Source organism: Pongo abelii, chromosome X (assembly GCF_028885655.2).
Source record: "Pongo abelii isolate AG06213 chromosome X, NHGRI_mPonAbe1-v2.0_pri, whole genome shotgun sequence".
In the NCBI taxonomy this organism is placed as follows: domain Eukaryota; kingdom Metazoa; phylum Chordata; class Mammalia; order Primates; family Hominidae; genus Pongo; species Pongo abelii.
The window spans coordinates 24,408,316-24,426,483 of NC_072008.2; the positions used below are offsets into that span (position 1 = coordinate 24,408,316).

Sequence of the window (18,168 nt, forward strand, 5' to 3'; positions counted from 1 at the left end):
CCCCATCTCTACTAAAAATACAAAAATTAGCCGGGTGTGGTGGCGGGCGCCTGTAATCCCAGCTACTCGGGAGGCTGAGGCAGAAAGATCACTCGAACCTGGGAGGCGGAGGTTGCAGTGATTCAAGATCGCGCCACTGCACTCCAGCCAGGACGAGAGTGACTCCGTCTCAAAATAAATAAATAATCAGTTTCTATATGCAGATATGCAAGGATTAGAGGGTTAGGTCCCTGAACAAAAATGATTGTGTAAGGGAAATAGTATGACGGTGTGGAATCTTTTAAAAATGTTCAGTGTTTCCAGGGAATCTTTTCAACTATTGAAAGGGAAAATGAAGTAGCACATCCACGAAACTGCCTACATAGAATCTGGCACCACAGCCTGGATTTCAGCAAAGTTAAGCGACAATATCTCACGTGATCGTCTAAATGTGAAATATGTGTGGTTTTATCGAGATCAAGATCTGGGTTTTCCTAACAGTGTTTGTACTAGAAAACCTTGGGCCAAGTTTCTATGAAGGTAAAATGCCTGTATGATGAGGCCTAAAATAAGTAATGTTCTGTATTAAAACCTAAAACAAAAAAGCTAGGGCTGGTGATTTGCATGTGTAGTCAAGATTGAGAACCAATGAAACCAGTGCTGCCCGACGGAATTTTCTGCATTGATGGAACTGTTCTAGACTTTTACCGTCCAATGCAGTACCCACATGTGGCTCTTGAGCACTGAGATGTGGCTAGAGGCTAAGATGACTTTTTAAGTAATTTAAAATCAAATTTAGATAGCCACACGTGGCTACCAGCTACCGTATTTGAATGGCACAGCTTTAGTGCAGTGGTGCTCAAATTTCGGCTGGTATCAGAGTCACCTGGGGGACTTGGTAAAACCACACAGGCCTAGGCTGCGTCCTATTTCAACAAGGCTGGGATTCTGTGTTCTTCATGAGCTTGCCAGGAGATTCTCCATAGCAGCACGTCTCATTGGATCTTGTTAAAATGCAGATTCTGATTCAGTAGGTCTTACATGAGGCCTAAGAGTCTGCATTCCTTTCTAACAGGGGATACCAATGCTGCTGGTCCAGGTACCACCCTTTGGGTAACATGGCGCAAGATTTTAGTTGTATTCATTTCTTGTTACGTTAAATTCCTGAATGGATGCTGTTTGCCATTTTCTAATGTTCTACTTAGTACAGTCAGGGGAAGTTCAGGTGCTTGGGACATCACCTACCCTTTAACTTTCCTCCTCCTGTGCAACCTCCAATCAGGCCTAATTCCCTACATATCTGCTGTATTAGTTCTCATGCAGCTAATAAAGACATACCTGAGACTGGGTAATTTATAAAGAAAAAGAGGCTTAATGGACTCACAGTTCGACGTGGCTGGGGAGGCTTCACAATCATGGCAAAAGACAAAGGAGGAACAAAGTCCCATCTTACATGGCGGCAGGCAAGAGAGCGTGAGGAGGGAAGCTGCCCCTTATAAAGCAATCAGATCTCGTGAGAACTAACTCACTATCACGATAATAGGATGGGGGAAACTGCCCCCATGATTCAATTATCTCCACCTGGTCCCTCCCACAACATGTGGGGATTATGGGGACTACAATTTAAGATGAAATTTGCATGGGGACACAAAACTTAACCATGTCACCTGCTAATTGAAAATGCCAGCAAAACCTTTAGGTAGAAATCCAAAGTAAGAAACAACTTGATCATACATCTATTTTGTTTGGTGTATTATTTTGCTCTCACAATTTATTGCCTGATTGCCTTTTCCAGAAAAAAAATAGCCTGTGTGTGTGTGTGTGTGTGTGGACGCACGTGCGCGTTCGCACATGCTTGTGTTGGGGGGGTTGGGGTGGGAGGCAGCCAATATGCAAAGTGAGAGTGTCATTTTAAAAATTTACTAATTGCAACGGATCACCATGACTGAAAAACAAAAGCTCTGCACAGCGTAAGGCAGAGAAACGGGATTTGACAGGTATTTGCCAATATTAAGAAGTTGTATTTCCTGTAGATATTAGAAAAATTCCCTAAAATTATCCTGAAAATGTGACAATAAGCATAGATTCCTGAATAGTCGAGAGAAAAGGGGATTTTTAGTGGGTAAGAAACATTCCATTGCTTAACACGGGCTAACTTTTTAAGTCTCAGAAAGTTAAATGGGTCTTTTAATGGGAAGTAATAGGCACTCTCTAATTTCCACATACTGGTGTGTTCCACAATGTCACCCATACATTGGGCAGCTGTTCCTTTCTTAATACTCCAAGCCTATAAAACTCCCATTTAGACAAAAGGACCGAATTCTGCTCTGTGCATCTCAATTACAATCTGTTACAAATTGCAGATGCAGGAGAATGGAAGCCTGTAGGCAAAAGCCTGTGTCTCCCGCAGCCTCCTCACAGGGAAGGAAGTGTGGTCACTCAGGCTTTGTCCTCTCTGAGCGCAGAGCTGACCAGTGTTGCTCGGCTCATATTTACCTGTAGACTGGGGGACTCCCAGGGCACAGGGATCATGTTACCATTTCCCACCTTCCTGCTCTTCCTTTATTTCTTGCTATGCTTTCTCAGCTTCCTTTTCCGGCTTATTCTTTTCTTCCCAACCTGTAAATATTGGCCTTCTTCAAGACTCAATCCTAGCCTTTCTTCTGTATATATTTAGCTGCTATGTTGTTTGAGACATACAAGTTTCCATATTATTGCTTCTTTTCTTAAACTATGTTTGCTGTCATTCCATAACTTCCCTCTTCAGTCTCTATAGGTTTTTTCATCTTCAATTCCTTCCTGCCTGATGATAAATATTACCATTTCTGTTATATATGACACTGGCCTGCTATCTCTTTCTTATAAATTATTCATTTTTAAAAACTCCTTTTGATATTTTCAAGGCCAGATGTGGTGGCTCACACCTGTAATCCCAGCACTTTGGGAGGCCGAGAGGGGAGAATCACTTGATCACAGGAATTCAAGACCAGCCTGGACAACATAGCAAGACTCCCCTCTCTACAAAAAAATTTTTTTAAAAATTAGCCAGGAGTGGTTCTAGCTACTCAAGAGGTTGAGGTGGGAGGATTGCTTAAACCTGGGAGGTTTAGGCTGCAGTGAGCCATGATTGTGCCAATTCACTTCAGCCTGGGCGACAGAGGAGACCCTGTCTCAAAACAAACAAACAAAAAACAGAAAAACAAACACCCAAACAAAACTCATTTTGATATTTTCTATCTTTTGATAGAATTAAGTCTATTCTAGCCTGGCCAACATGGCGAAACTCCGTCTCTACTAAAAATACAAAAATTAGCCGGGCGTTGTGGAGCGTGCCTGAAGTCCCAGCTACTGAAGAGGCTGAGGCAGAAGAATCACTTGAACCTGGGAGGCGGAGGTTGCAGTGAGCTGAGATCACATCACTGCACTCCAGCCTGGGTGACAGAGAGAGACTCCACCTTAAAAAAAAAAAAAAATTAAGTCTATTCATATCCACTGAAATGACTGATATATTTGATTAATTTTTTTCCATATTATGTTTATTCTATATCATTTTAATTTGGTGTTTCTTCTTTTTCTTTTTCCTTATTTTTGTTAGTTTTATGAAGTTGCTATCCATTCCATTTTTTTTTGCCCTGGCTAATTCGGAAGTTTCATTGTACTTTCCATTCTCTTAATTGCAACTTATTATCATCTGGTATTTATAACCAATTGCATATTTTGTTACCATTACTTGAAAACACAGCCCCCCAACTATTTTCTCACCCAACAGTCTATTTTTCCTTGCATCCCTTACCCTAATAAGATGAGGTTGTCAGTGTATTTTAACTCTCCTTCCCCCTCCACTCCACCACATCTAATGCCTGTTTTTTTCTAAAATAGTTTCGTTCTGGATTATTATTAAAATTGCCTTTGCAGCAACTCCTTTTCAGAATCCTTATTTAGTACTCATATTACAGATTCTAAGATATTCATTTATGATCAATTTAGATTAAACTACTTATTACATATTTTCAGAAATACAATCACTAGCCATTTAATTTAAGCTTCAGTACTTGAGGCTACTGTTTTCGTTCACTTGGTTTTTGGTTAGCATGATTTCTTGAGTATTTTTCTCAAATAAATCATGTGGTTATTAAAATTTTTTTATTCTTAAAAATCCTCAAAGATCTTTTTTTTTCCCCTGATAGATGAATGAAATATTGGCTGGGTGTGGGATTTTTGGGTTGCAGTACTTTACTCTCAGTAGTCTCTAGAGGATTTTTCAACATCTTTTAGCTTCTAGGACTTCCAACACTGTACATGAGAAGTCCAATACTCATCTTACTTCTTCTTTTTTGAGACAGGGTCTCACTCTGTCACCCAGGCTGGAGTGCAGTGGCACAATCTCGGCTCACTGCAACTTCCGTCTCCTGGATTCAAGTGATTATCCTGCCTCAGCCTCCCGAGTAGCTGGGATTACAGGTGTGTGCCACCATGCCCAGCTAATTTTTGTATTTTTAGTAGAGACGACGTTTTACCATGTTGGTCAGGCTGGTCTTGAACTCCTGACCTCAAGTGATCCGCCTGCCTCGACCTCCCAAAGTGCTGGGATTACAGGCTTGAGCCACTGCGCCCAGCCTCTTCTTATTTGTAGATAACTTACTCTTTCTGACTGGAAGAATATTTATTTTATTTTATTTTTGAGACAGGGTCTTGCTCTGTTACCCAGCCTGGAGTACAGTGGCATGATCTCGCCTCACTGCAACCTCCATCTCCCGGACTCAAGGGATCCTACCACCTCAGCCTCTGGAGTAGCTGAGACCACCAGAGTGAGACACCATGCCTGGCTAATTTTTAAAATTTTTTTGTAGAAACAAGGTCTTGCCATGTTGCCTTGGCTAGCCTCGAACCCCTGGGCTCAAGCTATCCTCCTGCCTCAGCCTCCCAAAGTGTTGAGATTACAGGTGTGAGCTACCGTACCCAGCCAAGATGTATTTTTTGTTCTTGACAGCTCAGAATTTTACCACAGTATGCATAAGTGTATATATCAGTCAGCTATTGTCACAATAATGCTGCATAACCAACTACCACAAAAATCTCAGTGGCATTAAACAATAAGTATTTATTCTTTTTCACACACCTACAAATCTAGGCTGTACTTAAATCTAGGTTCCAGATTGGGTCCAGGTTGGATCAGGAGCCTCCAAAAACATGCTTTTCCCATGGCAGAAAGCAGGAGCACAGGGTGGTGAGGCCAGCTATGCAGGTATAATTCAAGTTTTGCTTGAATCACATCTATTAACATCCCATTGGCCAAAGTGAGTCACACAGCCAAACCCAAAGTCGAGTTAAGAAAGTACTGCTCACCCATATTAGATAAGGGGAGGGAATAAATGTCTGTTGAGCAACCATTTCATGTATTATAGTGTGTAGATTATCTACTATTATCCTCCTGGAAACTACTGGGAACTCAGTGCAGCTTTTCAGTCTATAAACTTGGGTCTTTGTTTTGTTCAAGGAAAAGTTTCCGTCATTACTGTCGTCCCTCTTTATATGTGAGAGATTGGTTGCAGGACCCTAACATTTACCAAAATCTGTGCATAGCCAAGTCTCACAGGCAGCCCTGCAGAACCCAAGTACATGAAAAGTCTGCTCTCTGTATGTATGTGTTTCACATCTTATGGATACCATATTTTTCATCTGAGTTTGGTTGAAAAGAAGTCCCCATTATAAGTGGGCCCATGAGGTTCAAATCTGTGTCGTTCAAGAGCCAATGTACTCGCATAATCATGCTTATCCGCCATCAGTTGGTTTTCCCCTCCTTGATCTCCTATTTTTGCTTGTCTCTATCTTCCAAGTCTCTTATTTTTATAATTCCATCTTTTTGTATTTTTTGAGATAGTATGTTTGAGATATTTCTTCTCCTTCCCCCAAATTACTACCTCTGGATGCAATGGCAGGATGCAAGGAGATCTACTGTATTTTAAAATTTTGAAATCATTTTCACCTAGTTACAGAAAGTTTTTGTGTGTGGGAGGATGCATGCATGTATAGGGTGACTAACTCATCCTGGTTTGCCCGGGACTGTCTTGGTTTTAGCACTGAAGGCCTCACATCCCTGCATCTCCCTTAGTTCCGGGAAAACCAGGATTGTTGGTCACCCTAATGCTGTATTTGAATCTCTTTTTCTTAGTTTTATTTTAAAAATGTGTTATTTGTCCTCTAGCAATTCTGTTTCCCTGAGTGCCTGCCTTATTTGATCTTCCTCCTTTTGGCTGCTGGGAATTCTTTTTTTTTTCTTTTATTTGGAGATGGGATCTTGCTCTGTCACCCAGGCTGAAGTGTAGTGGTGTGATCACCACTCATTGCAGCCTTGACCTCCCGGGCTCAAGTGATCCTCCCACCTCAGCTTTCCAAGTAGCTGGGACTACAGGTGTGTGCCACCATGCCTGACTAATTTTCTTCCTTTTTTTTTTTTTTTAGAGACAAGGTCTTGCTATATTTCCCAGGCTGGTCTCGAACTCCTGGGCTCCAGTGATCCTCCCACCTCAGCCTCCCAAGGTGCTGAGAGTACACTCATGAGCCACTGCACCTGGCCTGCTGGGACTTCTTAGATGTTTTGTTACTTTTCTTTATCCATTGTACTGAGACCATTTGGGTCTCACTTGTCATGCATCAGGACTTGGAGTTAATTTTAAGTCATCACCTTTATTCAGGGGAAGGAAAACTTAACAAGGCCAGGGTAACAGGAGAAGAGAAGGCCCATCCCCCCTTCCTTCCATTATCCATTAGAGAAATGTGCCAGCGTCACGGCACCCTCCTGGTTATATAGTGTGTGTCCGCATTCCGGAAGAGGGACCTGTCCCCTTACTGATCTCCTTTTATAGAGTGAGTATGAGAAGACAACTTTATTAATGAAGGGACACATAAACTGCTTGAGTGCCAGGAAGTCTGGAGTTGGATGCTAGCTGTTTAAAGGAGTTACCTAGGAATTCCAGCTCCTGGCCTCTGTTGGGAGGTGCCACTTCTCCATGGGTTTTTGTGTGTTTCCGTATGTCTTGTGAGTAGAGACACTAACAGTTTTTATTCTGAACTAACTTTTGAAGAAAGTTTGTATAGTGTCTCCCTATGAAGCCAAGGGCAAACTTTTTTGTTGACCAGTATAATAAAGATAAAGGGTTAAGTGTGGTGGCTCATGCCTGTAATCCCAGAGCTTTGGGAGGCCAAGGCAGGAGGATCCCTTGAGGCCAGGAGTTCGAGGTTACAGTGAGATATGATTGAGCCCCAGCACTCCAGCCTGGGCAACAGAGCAAGATCTTGTCTTTAAACAACTTTAAAAAAAGAATAAAAATGATAATGTCTTATTTGAGAACACAATTGGGCAAGTTTGCTTGCAGCCCCCTTTAAAATAGTATTTTCTTTTTAAAACTTTTTAATTTTAATTTTTAATTTTATTATTTTTATTTTTTTGAGACAGAGACTCGCTCTGTCGCCCAGGCTGGAGTACAGTGGCACTATCTCGGTTCACTGCAACCTCTGCCTCTCAGGGTTAAGCGATGCCCGAACCTCAGCCTCCTGAGTAGCTGGGATTACAGGCGTGCACCACCACACTGGCTAATTTTTGTATTTTTAGTAGAGACGGGTTTCACCATGTTGGCCAGGCTGGTCTTGAACTCCTGGCCTCAAGTGATCTGCCCACCTTGTGCTTGTAATCCCTCCCAAAGTGCTGGGATTACAGGTGTAAGCCACCGTGCCCAGCTAAAATAGTATTTCTAAGCGTGGGTTCCTCATCTGTGACACACATCCACTGCACGTGCAGCATCCACCTGAGTCCTTCTCCGTGTTGCCCCCATGAAACTTGGGGGGCAGAGGAACCAATGCAAACCTGAGGTTCATGCTTTCTATTGTGCTATGAGTAATAAAGTAATTTTTCTTTGACCTGATATTCTTGTGTTTTCTGCCAGCATGCATGAAACTGTGGCAGGCTAACTGATTAGCTTGCAAGCAGGGTAAATTCTCAGACCCTTCCCAGTTCTTGACAGAGCCCATTAGAAATTATGTGCCCTCTGGTCAGGGGAAGGCAGCCACTGGTCCCATAGGAAGCTGAGTTCAGTAGAAGGTCCCTTCCCCACTCTGTTCCAGCCCCAGCTGATTTATGGTACAGGCAACTCAGAATGAGGTCATTTTTAGACAATTCTGCTTATTTTAGTACAGTAGATAATAGACAACTATAGGGTGTTCCATAGTTCCTGATCTCTGTATGTTCTAATCTATGGAAGGGTTGTCTACTGTGATGGTTAATACTGAGTGTCAACTTGATTGGATTGAAGGATGCAAAGTATTGATCCTAAGTGTCTGTGAGGGTGTTACCAAAGGAGATTAACACTTGAGTCAGCGGACTGGGAAAGGCAGACCCACCCTTAATCTGGGTGGGCACCACCTAATCAGCTGCCAGAGCAGCCAGAATAAAAGTGGGCAGAAAATCGTGAAAAGACTAGACTGGCTTAGCCTCCCGGCCTACATCTTTCTCCCGTGCCGGATGCTTCCTACCCTTGAACATTGGACTCCAAGTTCTTCAGCTTTGGGACTTGGACTGGCTTCCTTGCTCCTCAGCATGCAGATGGCCTATTGTGGGACCTTGTGATTGTGTGAGTTAACAGTCCTTAATAAACTCCCCTTAATATATACATCTATCCTATTAGTTCTGTCCCTCTGGAGAACCCTGACTAATACATCTCCCAAGGATTTATTTATAAGTATTTTCCTATGGAAGCAATTTTATAAACAGTAGTTATACTTAGCCCTAGTTTCTTCTAGACTAGCTCTCTAAACTTATGCAGCTTCAATTTAGTGGTTAAGACAATGAATTTTGGAACCAGACTATCTAGATTCAAATCCTGGCCTCTTTGTTAACTAGATGTGTGACCTTTGACAAGTTACACTTACCTCTCTGTTTCCTCACTTGAAAATTGAGTTAACGATACCAGCCACCAATAGAATTGTTTTGAGGATTAAATGGATAATGCATGCCTTGTAAGCAACTACTTTCTAAGCGGCTATGATAACCATTTAATAATTTGGCCACTACGTACAATTTAAGCAAACTTGATCACCACCTGTAGTCTTGTTCATATAACATATACTGCTGGGGGCAATGCTTATTACCTATTTCTTCTGTTTCCAGGGGGCGGAGCTTCCATTAGAGCAACAATTCTTAACCTGGGGTCTGTTGACACTTTCAGGGGACCCATGAACTTAATAAGAAAAAACCTTACATTGTAATTTCACCTGACATCTTCTTCTTCTTTTTTTTTTTTTTTTTTTGAGACAGAGTTTCACTCTTGTTGCCCAGGCTGGAGTGCAATGGCGTGATCTTGGCTCACCACAACCTCCGCCTCCTGGGTTCAAGCAATTCTCCTGCCTCAGCCTCCCGAGTAGCTGGGATTACAGGCATGCACCACCATGCCCGGCTAATTTTGTATTTTAGTAATTTTGGAGAAACCAACATGGGTTTCTCCATGTTGGTTAGGCTGGTCTCGAACTCCTGACCTCAGGTGATTTGCCCGCCTCAGCATCCCAAAGTGCTGCGATTACAGGTGTGAGCCACCACACCCAGCCATTTTATCTGACTTCTAACTGAAATGCAGTATTTCCTGCAAGTATGAATATAGACAACAAACTGCAGTATTACCAGTGTCTATAAATTTGTAGTTAATAGAAATAAGATATTTTTTTATGAAATTTCACTTGTTGCAGATATCTCAAAATATCGTTTAAGCTCATCACTACTTCAAAATTATGGTAGTTATCAGTCCACCGTTGTCTTATTATTTAATGCATTAATAAGGGAGCACATAGATTATTTATCATGAATGTATTTACGGTATATACTTTCAGGGTTGTATTTTAGTGTAATTGTTTTCCTTTGTAATACCATGTATTTTATTTTATGCCCTTAAAAATGTTATTTTGAGGCCGGCATGGTAGCTCATGCCTGCAATCCCAGAACTCTGGGAGGCCTAGGTGGGTGGATCGCTTGAGCTCTCGAGTTCGAGAGCAGCCTGAGCAGCATGGCAAAACCCTGTCTCTACAAAATATACAAAAATAAAAATAAAAAAATTAGCTGGGTATGGTGGTGTGTGCCTTTAGTCCCAACTATTCCAGATGCTGAGATAGGAGGATGGCTTGAGCCCAGGAGGCAGAGGCGGCAGTGAGCCAAGATCACACCACTGCACTCCAGCCTGGGCGACAGAGCCAGACCTTGCCTCCAAAAAAAAAAAAAAAAAAAAAAGTTTTGAGGATCCATGGGCTTCACCAAATACCAAAGAGGCCTATTGTTAAGGGGTTAAGAAGCTCTTCATTAGAGTAAAGTGCGCTCTCCCTGCCCACTCAGTTCTCCCCAGTGGGAGGGCCAGATCATGGGAGGGATCTGCAGCCCACAGCAGCCCTGCCTCCAGCCCTGCCTGTGAGTGAGGAAGCCAGGTCTAAATTATGTCCTTGAATATATGAGCATCACTAATAAAGAGATATATTGATGTCCAGCTGTTTGCTGGATCCCTCTCTTTTTCAGCTGGTGTCAATCTATGGCAGAGATGTCACGTATAAGCTCCCCTCAAACGCCAACATACAGCAAAATGACAGACTGCCATCTGTCATTTCGTCCACGTTATGGGGTCTCTGCAACCATATCGTGAGCCCCCTGGCGACAGGCCTACGTCTTGCCCTCAATGACGCAGTAAAGAGGGTTGTGTGGGAAAGAATGTGGTCTCTGACCCCAGGAAGCTTGGGTCCAAATCTGGGCTATGATACTTTGCAGCTGAGGGATTGTGAACAAATTACTTAAGCGCCCAATGCCTTGTTTCCTCTTTTATAATTGTAAGTGGTTTTTGCAAGAACTCAGCGAGTGAAACAGTTAAGAGAGAACAGTGTCAAGCACGTAGAAAGAACAGAGGGGAAAAGATCCTATATTTTATGCCTACGCGTGTATCAGGATGCAATGAAAGCAGTTAAGTACATTTTCCCTGGAGATGAAATGCTACAGTCCTGGAGATGAAGAATTATTTTAATTAGATTTTATGGAAAAATATATTTAATGACTTGCAATACTACTAAGACTCTATCAAAGTAGTCCTCTATCTTACCAGTAAGAATAAACTCAGCTTTCTCTAATCAACAGGTTGTCTTGGTGACATTTCAGGGAGGCAGCATGCAACAAAAACAAATGACAATATTGGTATTAGCTGAGAGGTGGGAGAAATGGAAGTGGGACCCTGAAGACAGCCTGTTCACTAAGATGTTAGTGTTGCTTTAAGAAATAAGTTTCTTAGTAGAATCGGGTGTTTTTCCCAAAACAGAAATCTAATACAGAATGACAGCTGTTTAAACTTGTCACTTATAAATAAGTACAAATTCTCTGTGCAGATACAAATACCTGGACTTCCTGGGTTGGTCAATACTTTTCTCTTGTAATGTTACTTCTGTCATCTACTTGGTCTGTGTCCTGGCCTCTGACTTGGGGTAGGGCAATAAGCCACTAAAATATTGAGCCTGCCTCTATTAGGTTAGTGCAAAAGTAACTTTGCTTCTTGACATTAAAAGTAATGGCAAAAACTGGCCGGGCGCGGTGGCTCATGCCTGTAATCCCAGCACTTTGGGAGGCTGAGACAGGTGGATCACCTGAGATCAGGAGTTTGAAACCAGCCTGGCCAACATGGTGAAACCCCGTCTCTACTAAAAATACAAAAAAATTAGTCAGGTGTGGTGGCACATGCCTGTAATCCCAGCTATTAGGGAGACTGAGGCAGGAGAATCACTTGAATCTGGGAGGTGGAGGTTGCAGTGAGCTGAGATTGTGCCACTACACTCCAGCCTGGGCAACAAGAGCGACAACTCCATCTAAAAAAAAAACAAAAAACAAACAAACAAATAAAACCAAACAAGTAATGGCAAAAACCACAATCACTTTTGCACCAACCTATTTCTTATTCTTTCTATTGCGTACTCATCTATTGACATTTCATTATTCTGTAAATCTAGCTTAAATTACTGAAGGACACAATGAGATGAGGGTTGAATACCATCTAGGTCCTAAAGAGGCATTTTTACTTTTCTGTGGTCTGTCTTCTCCCCCATCTCCAACATTATTGTGGAAAATCCTCCTTATATAGGTGTTTAAATAAATACATACTCTAGGGTTTTATTTCAAGGGTTATATTCTTTCCTCTTCATCATTGTGGCAGTTGCATCCAATTATCAACTGTTTTGAGGATCATTATAAGGAAATAAAGACCACTAAATGATAATCAGAAACAAAACTCAATTTATTTGCCTGCCTGGGAAGGGAAGGTCACATCACTGAAGCACAAATTTGGCTGTTGTCTCCATGTCCTACTTGAAAGAAGCAGGGGGCAAAGGAGAAAGCACGCCAAATTTAGTGACATACTGAATTCAGGTCACTGCTTAGCTCTGAAGGCCATGCATAAACTCTTCTCTACAACTGGTCATTGCACTCGTTCGCTTCTTAAAAGTGCAGGCACCATTCCCAATTATGTCCAGGCTGCTCTGATGGACTTGGTGTCACTTAGGAAATTCGATGTGTTTGCTTGAAGTTGGTCAAATCTTTAACAGCATTGGTAGCACATTAGTAAAAGGGTTCATCAAGTAAGATTCACTGGATACCTGTCTCTTTACTGATGTCTTTTGGAATGCCAGATCAAATTTCCTTCTATTTTGTTAAGGCAAAAAACAGAGAAATATACATGCGTACCTAGAAAAACTAGTATTACATAGGGTGCCCTTCAAGGTTTTAACAGAGCAAAATATGAGGTGCTAGAACAGATGCTTGTACATGAAAGTTGACAGCAGCTCTATGCACAGCACCCAAAAGGTAGAAACAACCCAAGTGTCCATCATCAGAGGAATTAATAAACAAAAATGTGCTATATACAAACAACGGAATGTTATTGAACCACAGAAAGGAATGAAGTAGCAATACATTTTACAACATGGAAGAACTTCAAAAACATTATGCCGAGTGAAAGAGGCCAGACACAAAAGATCACATACTGTATGACTACATTTACAGGAAATATTTAGGTAAATCCATAGAAACAGAAAGCAAATTGGTGGTTGCCAGAGGCTGGGGGTGTGAAGATGACAAGCTAGTGCTTAATGGGTACACAGATTTCTTGGTGGGTGATGAAAATGTTTTGGAAACAGAAGTGGTAGTTGTACAACATCATGAATGTACTAAATGCCACTTTACAATTGTACTTTACAATGGTTGGTTGTTCTGTGATTACGCCTTAGTTGTTAAAAAAGAAAAAAGAAAGGGAAAACAAAAGGGCACAAAAGTTCATGGTTCTTTGAGTCTCACTGGAACAAGGGAAAAAATGAGGGAGCAGAAACAGCTGAACAACTGATGATGATGCATCAACAAAGAGAAAAAGACAAAGACGGGGGTTCTACTTAAGAAACAAGGCTACAAATATTTGAAAAGCAAACCAATAAAATGGATTTTCAAATGTTTCGCTATTAACTTCTTGCAAACAACCTACAAAAAATGTAAATGATTTTGTAAAGAGAGCACACAAAACATCCAAAAAGAGCCTTTTCAAAGCCAGTGAGAAAGCCTTGCTCTGTGGAGCACTAGGTGCAGACAGGGCCTTTGAAAGGGCAGGGGACTGTCACACAAGCAAATCTGCCACTAATTCCATTCCACAGCTTTGGAGGTCTTCTATGTACTCAATTGCAGTGTGACAAGCATCACTGTACTGTACTTTCTTTTCATTTTTCAAAATGAATGTGTAATAATTCCATTCCATATATTGTGCATAAACCTATTAATGGAAATACAATTACACTCTTTCTTCTGAAAGAGGTTTCTCAGAGTTCATAGGTCACTTTCATATATATTATGTACAGTGAGACCATTTTTAAAAAGCAATGACCTTCATGTCACATGAGACAGCAGGGATAAATCATGAGGACATTATGCCAAGTGAGATAAGCCACTCACCAAGTGACAAATGCCATATGATTCCACTTCCATGAAATGGCCAGGGTAGTCAACTCATAGAGAAAGAAAGTAGAACAATGGCTGCCGGGGACTGGATGAGGGAGAATGGGGAGCTGGTGTTCAACGGGCATGAGTTTCAGTGTTGCAAGATGGTCTTGAGATCTGCGGCACAACCGTGGGGGTGGACTTAATACTATTGAACCGTGCACTTAAAATAGTGAAGGTGGTCCATTTTAGATTATATGTTTTTATCACCATTAAAAATTTTAAATCACGCTCTTCTTGTTAAAATATTAACTTAAAATTAAAATCTTGTTAAAATATTAACAACATTGTTGGTATTGCCATTTGATGGCTCTAGAGAAATATGCTTCACAAGTTTAAACTCAACCTGGTTAGGATTTGGACACTGTAAAATACTATATTAAAAATAATTATATCAACAGCAATGACAACAAAAGGAGTAACTTAAGCAAAACAATGCCCCTTTAGGAAATCACTTCCGTTTCTAAATAAAAATCAGTGGATTGTGCTTCTGTGTAAAGTGTGTATTTTAAAATGTAAAATACCAAAACATGAGAAAAAAAACAAAACTCAAGTAAAAACTGGGAATTCATTTGGGTCAGTGCTCCTGTGCTTTTAAAAGAGAGACAAACTACCACAAGCCTCAGGGCGCTGGAGGGGTTGGCTTGCCTCCCTTTGTCTGACCTACCAACTGGCTCACTGCTTGCACACCTGGATGTGGCTGCACTACCTGAACAGCACCTGTTGCGAAAAACACTGGCTGCTGCAGGACTCTCAAAGGCTGTGTCTGGAGCTGGTTCTGCTGTGGCTGTGGTTGTGGCTGCAGCGGCTGTGGCTGCAGCGGCTGTGGCTGCTGCTGCAGCAGCAGCAGCAGCGGCTGTGGCTGCTGTCTCAAGACAGAGGGGAGCTGGACACCCTGCTGAGGAACCTGGGCAGAGCCAAGCAGACTCAACACAGCAGCCTGGGGCTGGGGCTGCAGACCACCACCTGCTCCAGTGAGGTTCACGTTAAGAAGTTGCTGAGCAGGAAAGGCCTGCCCTTGAGTGCTCCAACCGAATGCGGAACCCTGTGGCCCTGGCTGAGGAGGGTGAGCAGCTGTGGGCTGCTGGAGCTGCTGCAGGGAAACCAGCTGATGGAACTGCTGCTGTGGGCCGGTCAGAACCGAGCCCTGCGGAACCTGGAGGAGTGACAGAGGCCTGAGACCTTCGGGAGTATTTAGGAAAAACTGAAGGGGTGCTGGAGAAGATGCCTGCACTGCACCGGGCCTTGCATCTGGTAGTGGACCTCCTGAGGACTGAAGGCCACTGCCACTGATTCCTGCAGGAGCGGGGGCACCCGAGCCAGGGGCCTGCACAGGCTTGAAACTGCTCCCCAAAGCCTGGGCTCCCCGGACTGGGCCCTCCACATTGATGGCCTCTAGGCCAGTGGAGCCTGTCCTGACCTGAATGGCTGGGGCTATTTTTACGAATCTGGTGAGGGGCCGGGCAGCTGGACGGCGCCTGCTAGCTTTAATGAGAGGCACAGAGGGCTTCTGAGAATGACTTGGTGCCGCCCCCACCGCTGCCGCCGCAGCAGCAGCAGCTACAGCAGGAGCAGGAGCAGCAGCAGCAGGAAATGGAGACTTAAGAGGGCTGCTTGCCTGTTGTGGGGGAAAACTGTTACCTGAGGAAATCTTTCCCGAGCTTGAGGGAAGTTGGGTGTGGGGAGGTGGATGTTTCTCTCCCTTCCCCAATACTGAAGACTGGACCCACACAGGATCAGGCTGTTCTGGTGTTTTCCATGGAGAGAGCTGACTGACACTGGCTGGGCCACTGGAGCTGTGTGACATCTTGCCTGGACCTTTGACTTTGCTCTGCACTGATTCCTGGGCCTGACTCACTGCCCTCCCAGCATCAGTCTCTGACCCAGGCCTGGGACAAGCTGAATGGTCATCTGGGAAGGGCTGCCAGGGAGACTTCTGGCTCTTCTGCCTGGCTTTTTTATGTGGCCATATTTCACCACTGAAAACCGGATCATTAAACGACTGCGTGATGTTTGGCTTGGTGTCCCAGGCCTGACAGCCAGCTTCCCATGCAAATCTGAAAGGGTCTTCTACCTCCTGGGCTGGCCAGACTGGGAGCTGTGGGTCAGCAGCTGTGACGGACTGATACCCTTTAGCAAGTTTCTCCACATCCACTTCTGAAGGCACGGCCAAATCACAGGGTCTGCGTTTCCACGTGTCTACACAACTTCCTGCTTTAGCAATGTTCAGCTCACAAGGCTGACCTGCTTTTCTTTCTTCTTTTTGGCCAGAAGTCGACACTGTCAGCTCAGGAGGAGGTGGACAGTCAGACTGCTCCTGCTGTGGCTTTACAGAGGGCCACGAATACCTCTGGAGGCACTGTTTCATCGGGTCAGTCTTCATCTTTTGCTTGTTGTACAGCAGCCTGTTTGCAGTGCAGGCGACTGCTACAGAAGGATCGAGACACAGTGGTTCAGCTGTCTCTAAGATCAGTTGACTCTCAAGCGGAAATTTGTCTTCCTGGCTCCATTTCTGGCCATCTCTTGTCATCATCTTCACATCATGGGCTAAAGTCTGCATCGTTGGACGTAGGAGAATATGCCTGCTTTGGGAACCAGGAGGTTGCAGATTACTGGACTGCCTGTAGTCACGAACTTCTACTATGACACACCCACTATGAAAAATGTTAACCGAAGCTTTATCCAGGACATCACCCAAAGCAGGGGGTAATTCTTCTGCATCCAAGTAGTCGAGCAATGCCCTTTCATCGTAAGGCAGCCGAATGGTCTCTGCAAAGGACCCATCTTCTCTCTGGAGCATCACAGAATACCCCTGATTGCCTGGGTATAGATTGACCAGTAAACATGGCAAGGAATCTCTCCTAACAAGCTTTTCTAACAAGTTTACATTGCTTCTCAATTCCTGAGGATCCTCAGGCTCTTTTCCACATTCTTCAACATAAATGTCATAAAGTTTTTCCTGTAGAGTTTTTCCCGCCCTAGGTGAGTATCTCCTCCTAGGAGGTCTCTGTTGGGCAATTTCAGTGATATTCTCTGCGCGATCCAGAGCCTGTTCTAAATCTCGATCCATTGTAACAGAAAACAGGGCCCCTAAGAGGAGAGAAAACGCATGTGCATTGGTGAAGCAGGGTGGAATCACGGCTGTCATATTAATCTACAGGCCCGCAAGACGCCGCAAGTCCACACTGAGTTCAACATGGGCACCTGCCCAGAAACCCGCCCCCAGGGAAGCACTACCCAATCTGAGGGTTTCTGAAAACATCGGTACCTGAAGGGTCGTCGTCGTGGCCGGGCTTCGCGTCTCTGCGGCCTGGAACGGAACTGAGTGGGAGGGCCGGGGTCAGCTTCTAGGCGCGTCTGGGCACCTGCCCAGAAACCTGCCCCCAGGGAAGAGCCACCCAATCTGTTTGACGGTTTCTGAAAACATCGGTACCTGAGGGGTCGTCGTGGCCGGGCTCGCGTCTCTGCGACCTGGAACGGAAGTGAGCGGGAGGGCCGGGTTCAGCCTCTAGGCGTGTCTGGGCACCTGCCCAGAAACTTGCCCCCAGGGAAGCGCTACCCAATCTGTTTGAGGGTTTCTGAAAACATCGGTACCTGAGGGGTGATTGTCGTGGCCTGGGCTTCGCGTCTCTGAGTGCTACACCGGAAATGAACGGGAGGGCCGGGGTCAGCTACTGCGCGCCGACTGCGCGCGTGCGCATTTGCCGCACACCGCAGATTCCAGACGCCCCCTGCTTCTCTGGCTTCCTGGGCGCGAGGCTCACTCGCTGCACTTCCGGGTCTGCTGCCCGCACCGGCACTCGACTACTTGCCATTTCACCTTGAAAGCGTACATGCAAAAGCACGAGCCACTAACGACAGTATAGACACATCTTTCGTACCGTGCATAGACATCAGTTTTCACAGGAATACCACTGTCGGGAAATCATGGGAAGTTGTCACTGGTCTTCGCGGAAACTTCAACAATTGTTGGCACTTTTGGAATCTCTTGCCATGAGTGGCAGCACTGCTGCTGGTATCAGCCACTGGGCTGCGGAATGAGCCCGCGGTAGCAGTGCTTCCATGCCCGGAGACGCCACAGGTTTGTGGCAAGCGTCAGGATTCTTCATGTCGTCGTCCAGTGAGCTCCCGCCTGGGGGTGTTCATGT

General features: G+C 44.1%; 1 protein-coding gene across 1 annotated transcript; it reads right to left on the minus strand.

Annotated features, from left to right (window-relative positions):
• Positions 1–14,642: 14,642 nt before the first annotated feature.
• On the minus strand, positions 14,643–17,090 carry SUPT20HL2 (SUPT20H like 2). Its single transcript, XM_002831465.3, has one exon. It carries the CDS (start codon positions 17,088–17,090, stop codon positions 14,643–14,645), a length of 2,448 nt encoding a protein of 815 aa, XP_002831511.3.
• Positions 17,091–18,168: the final 1,078 nt, after the last annotated feature.

Bases quoted from the DNA above. Each gene is read 5' to 3' on its own strand.
- SUPT20HL2 (XM_002831465.3), bottom strand. From the start codon at position 17,090: ATGGATCGAGATTTAGAACAGGCTCTGGATCGCGCAGAGAATATCACT.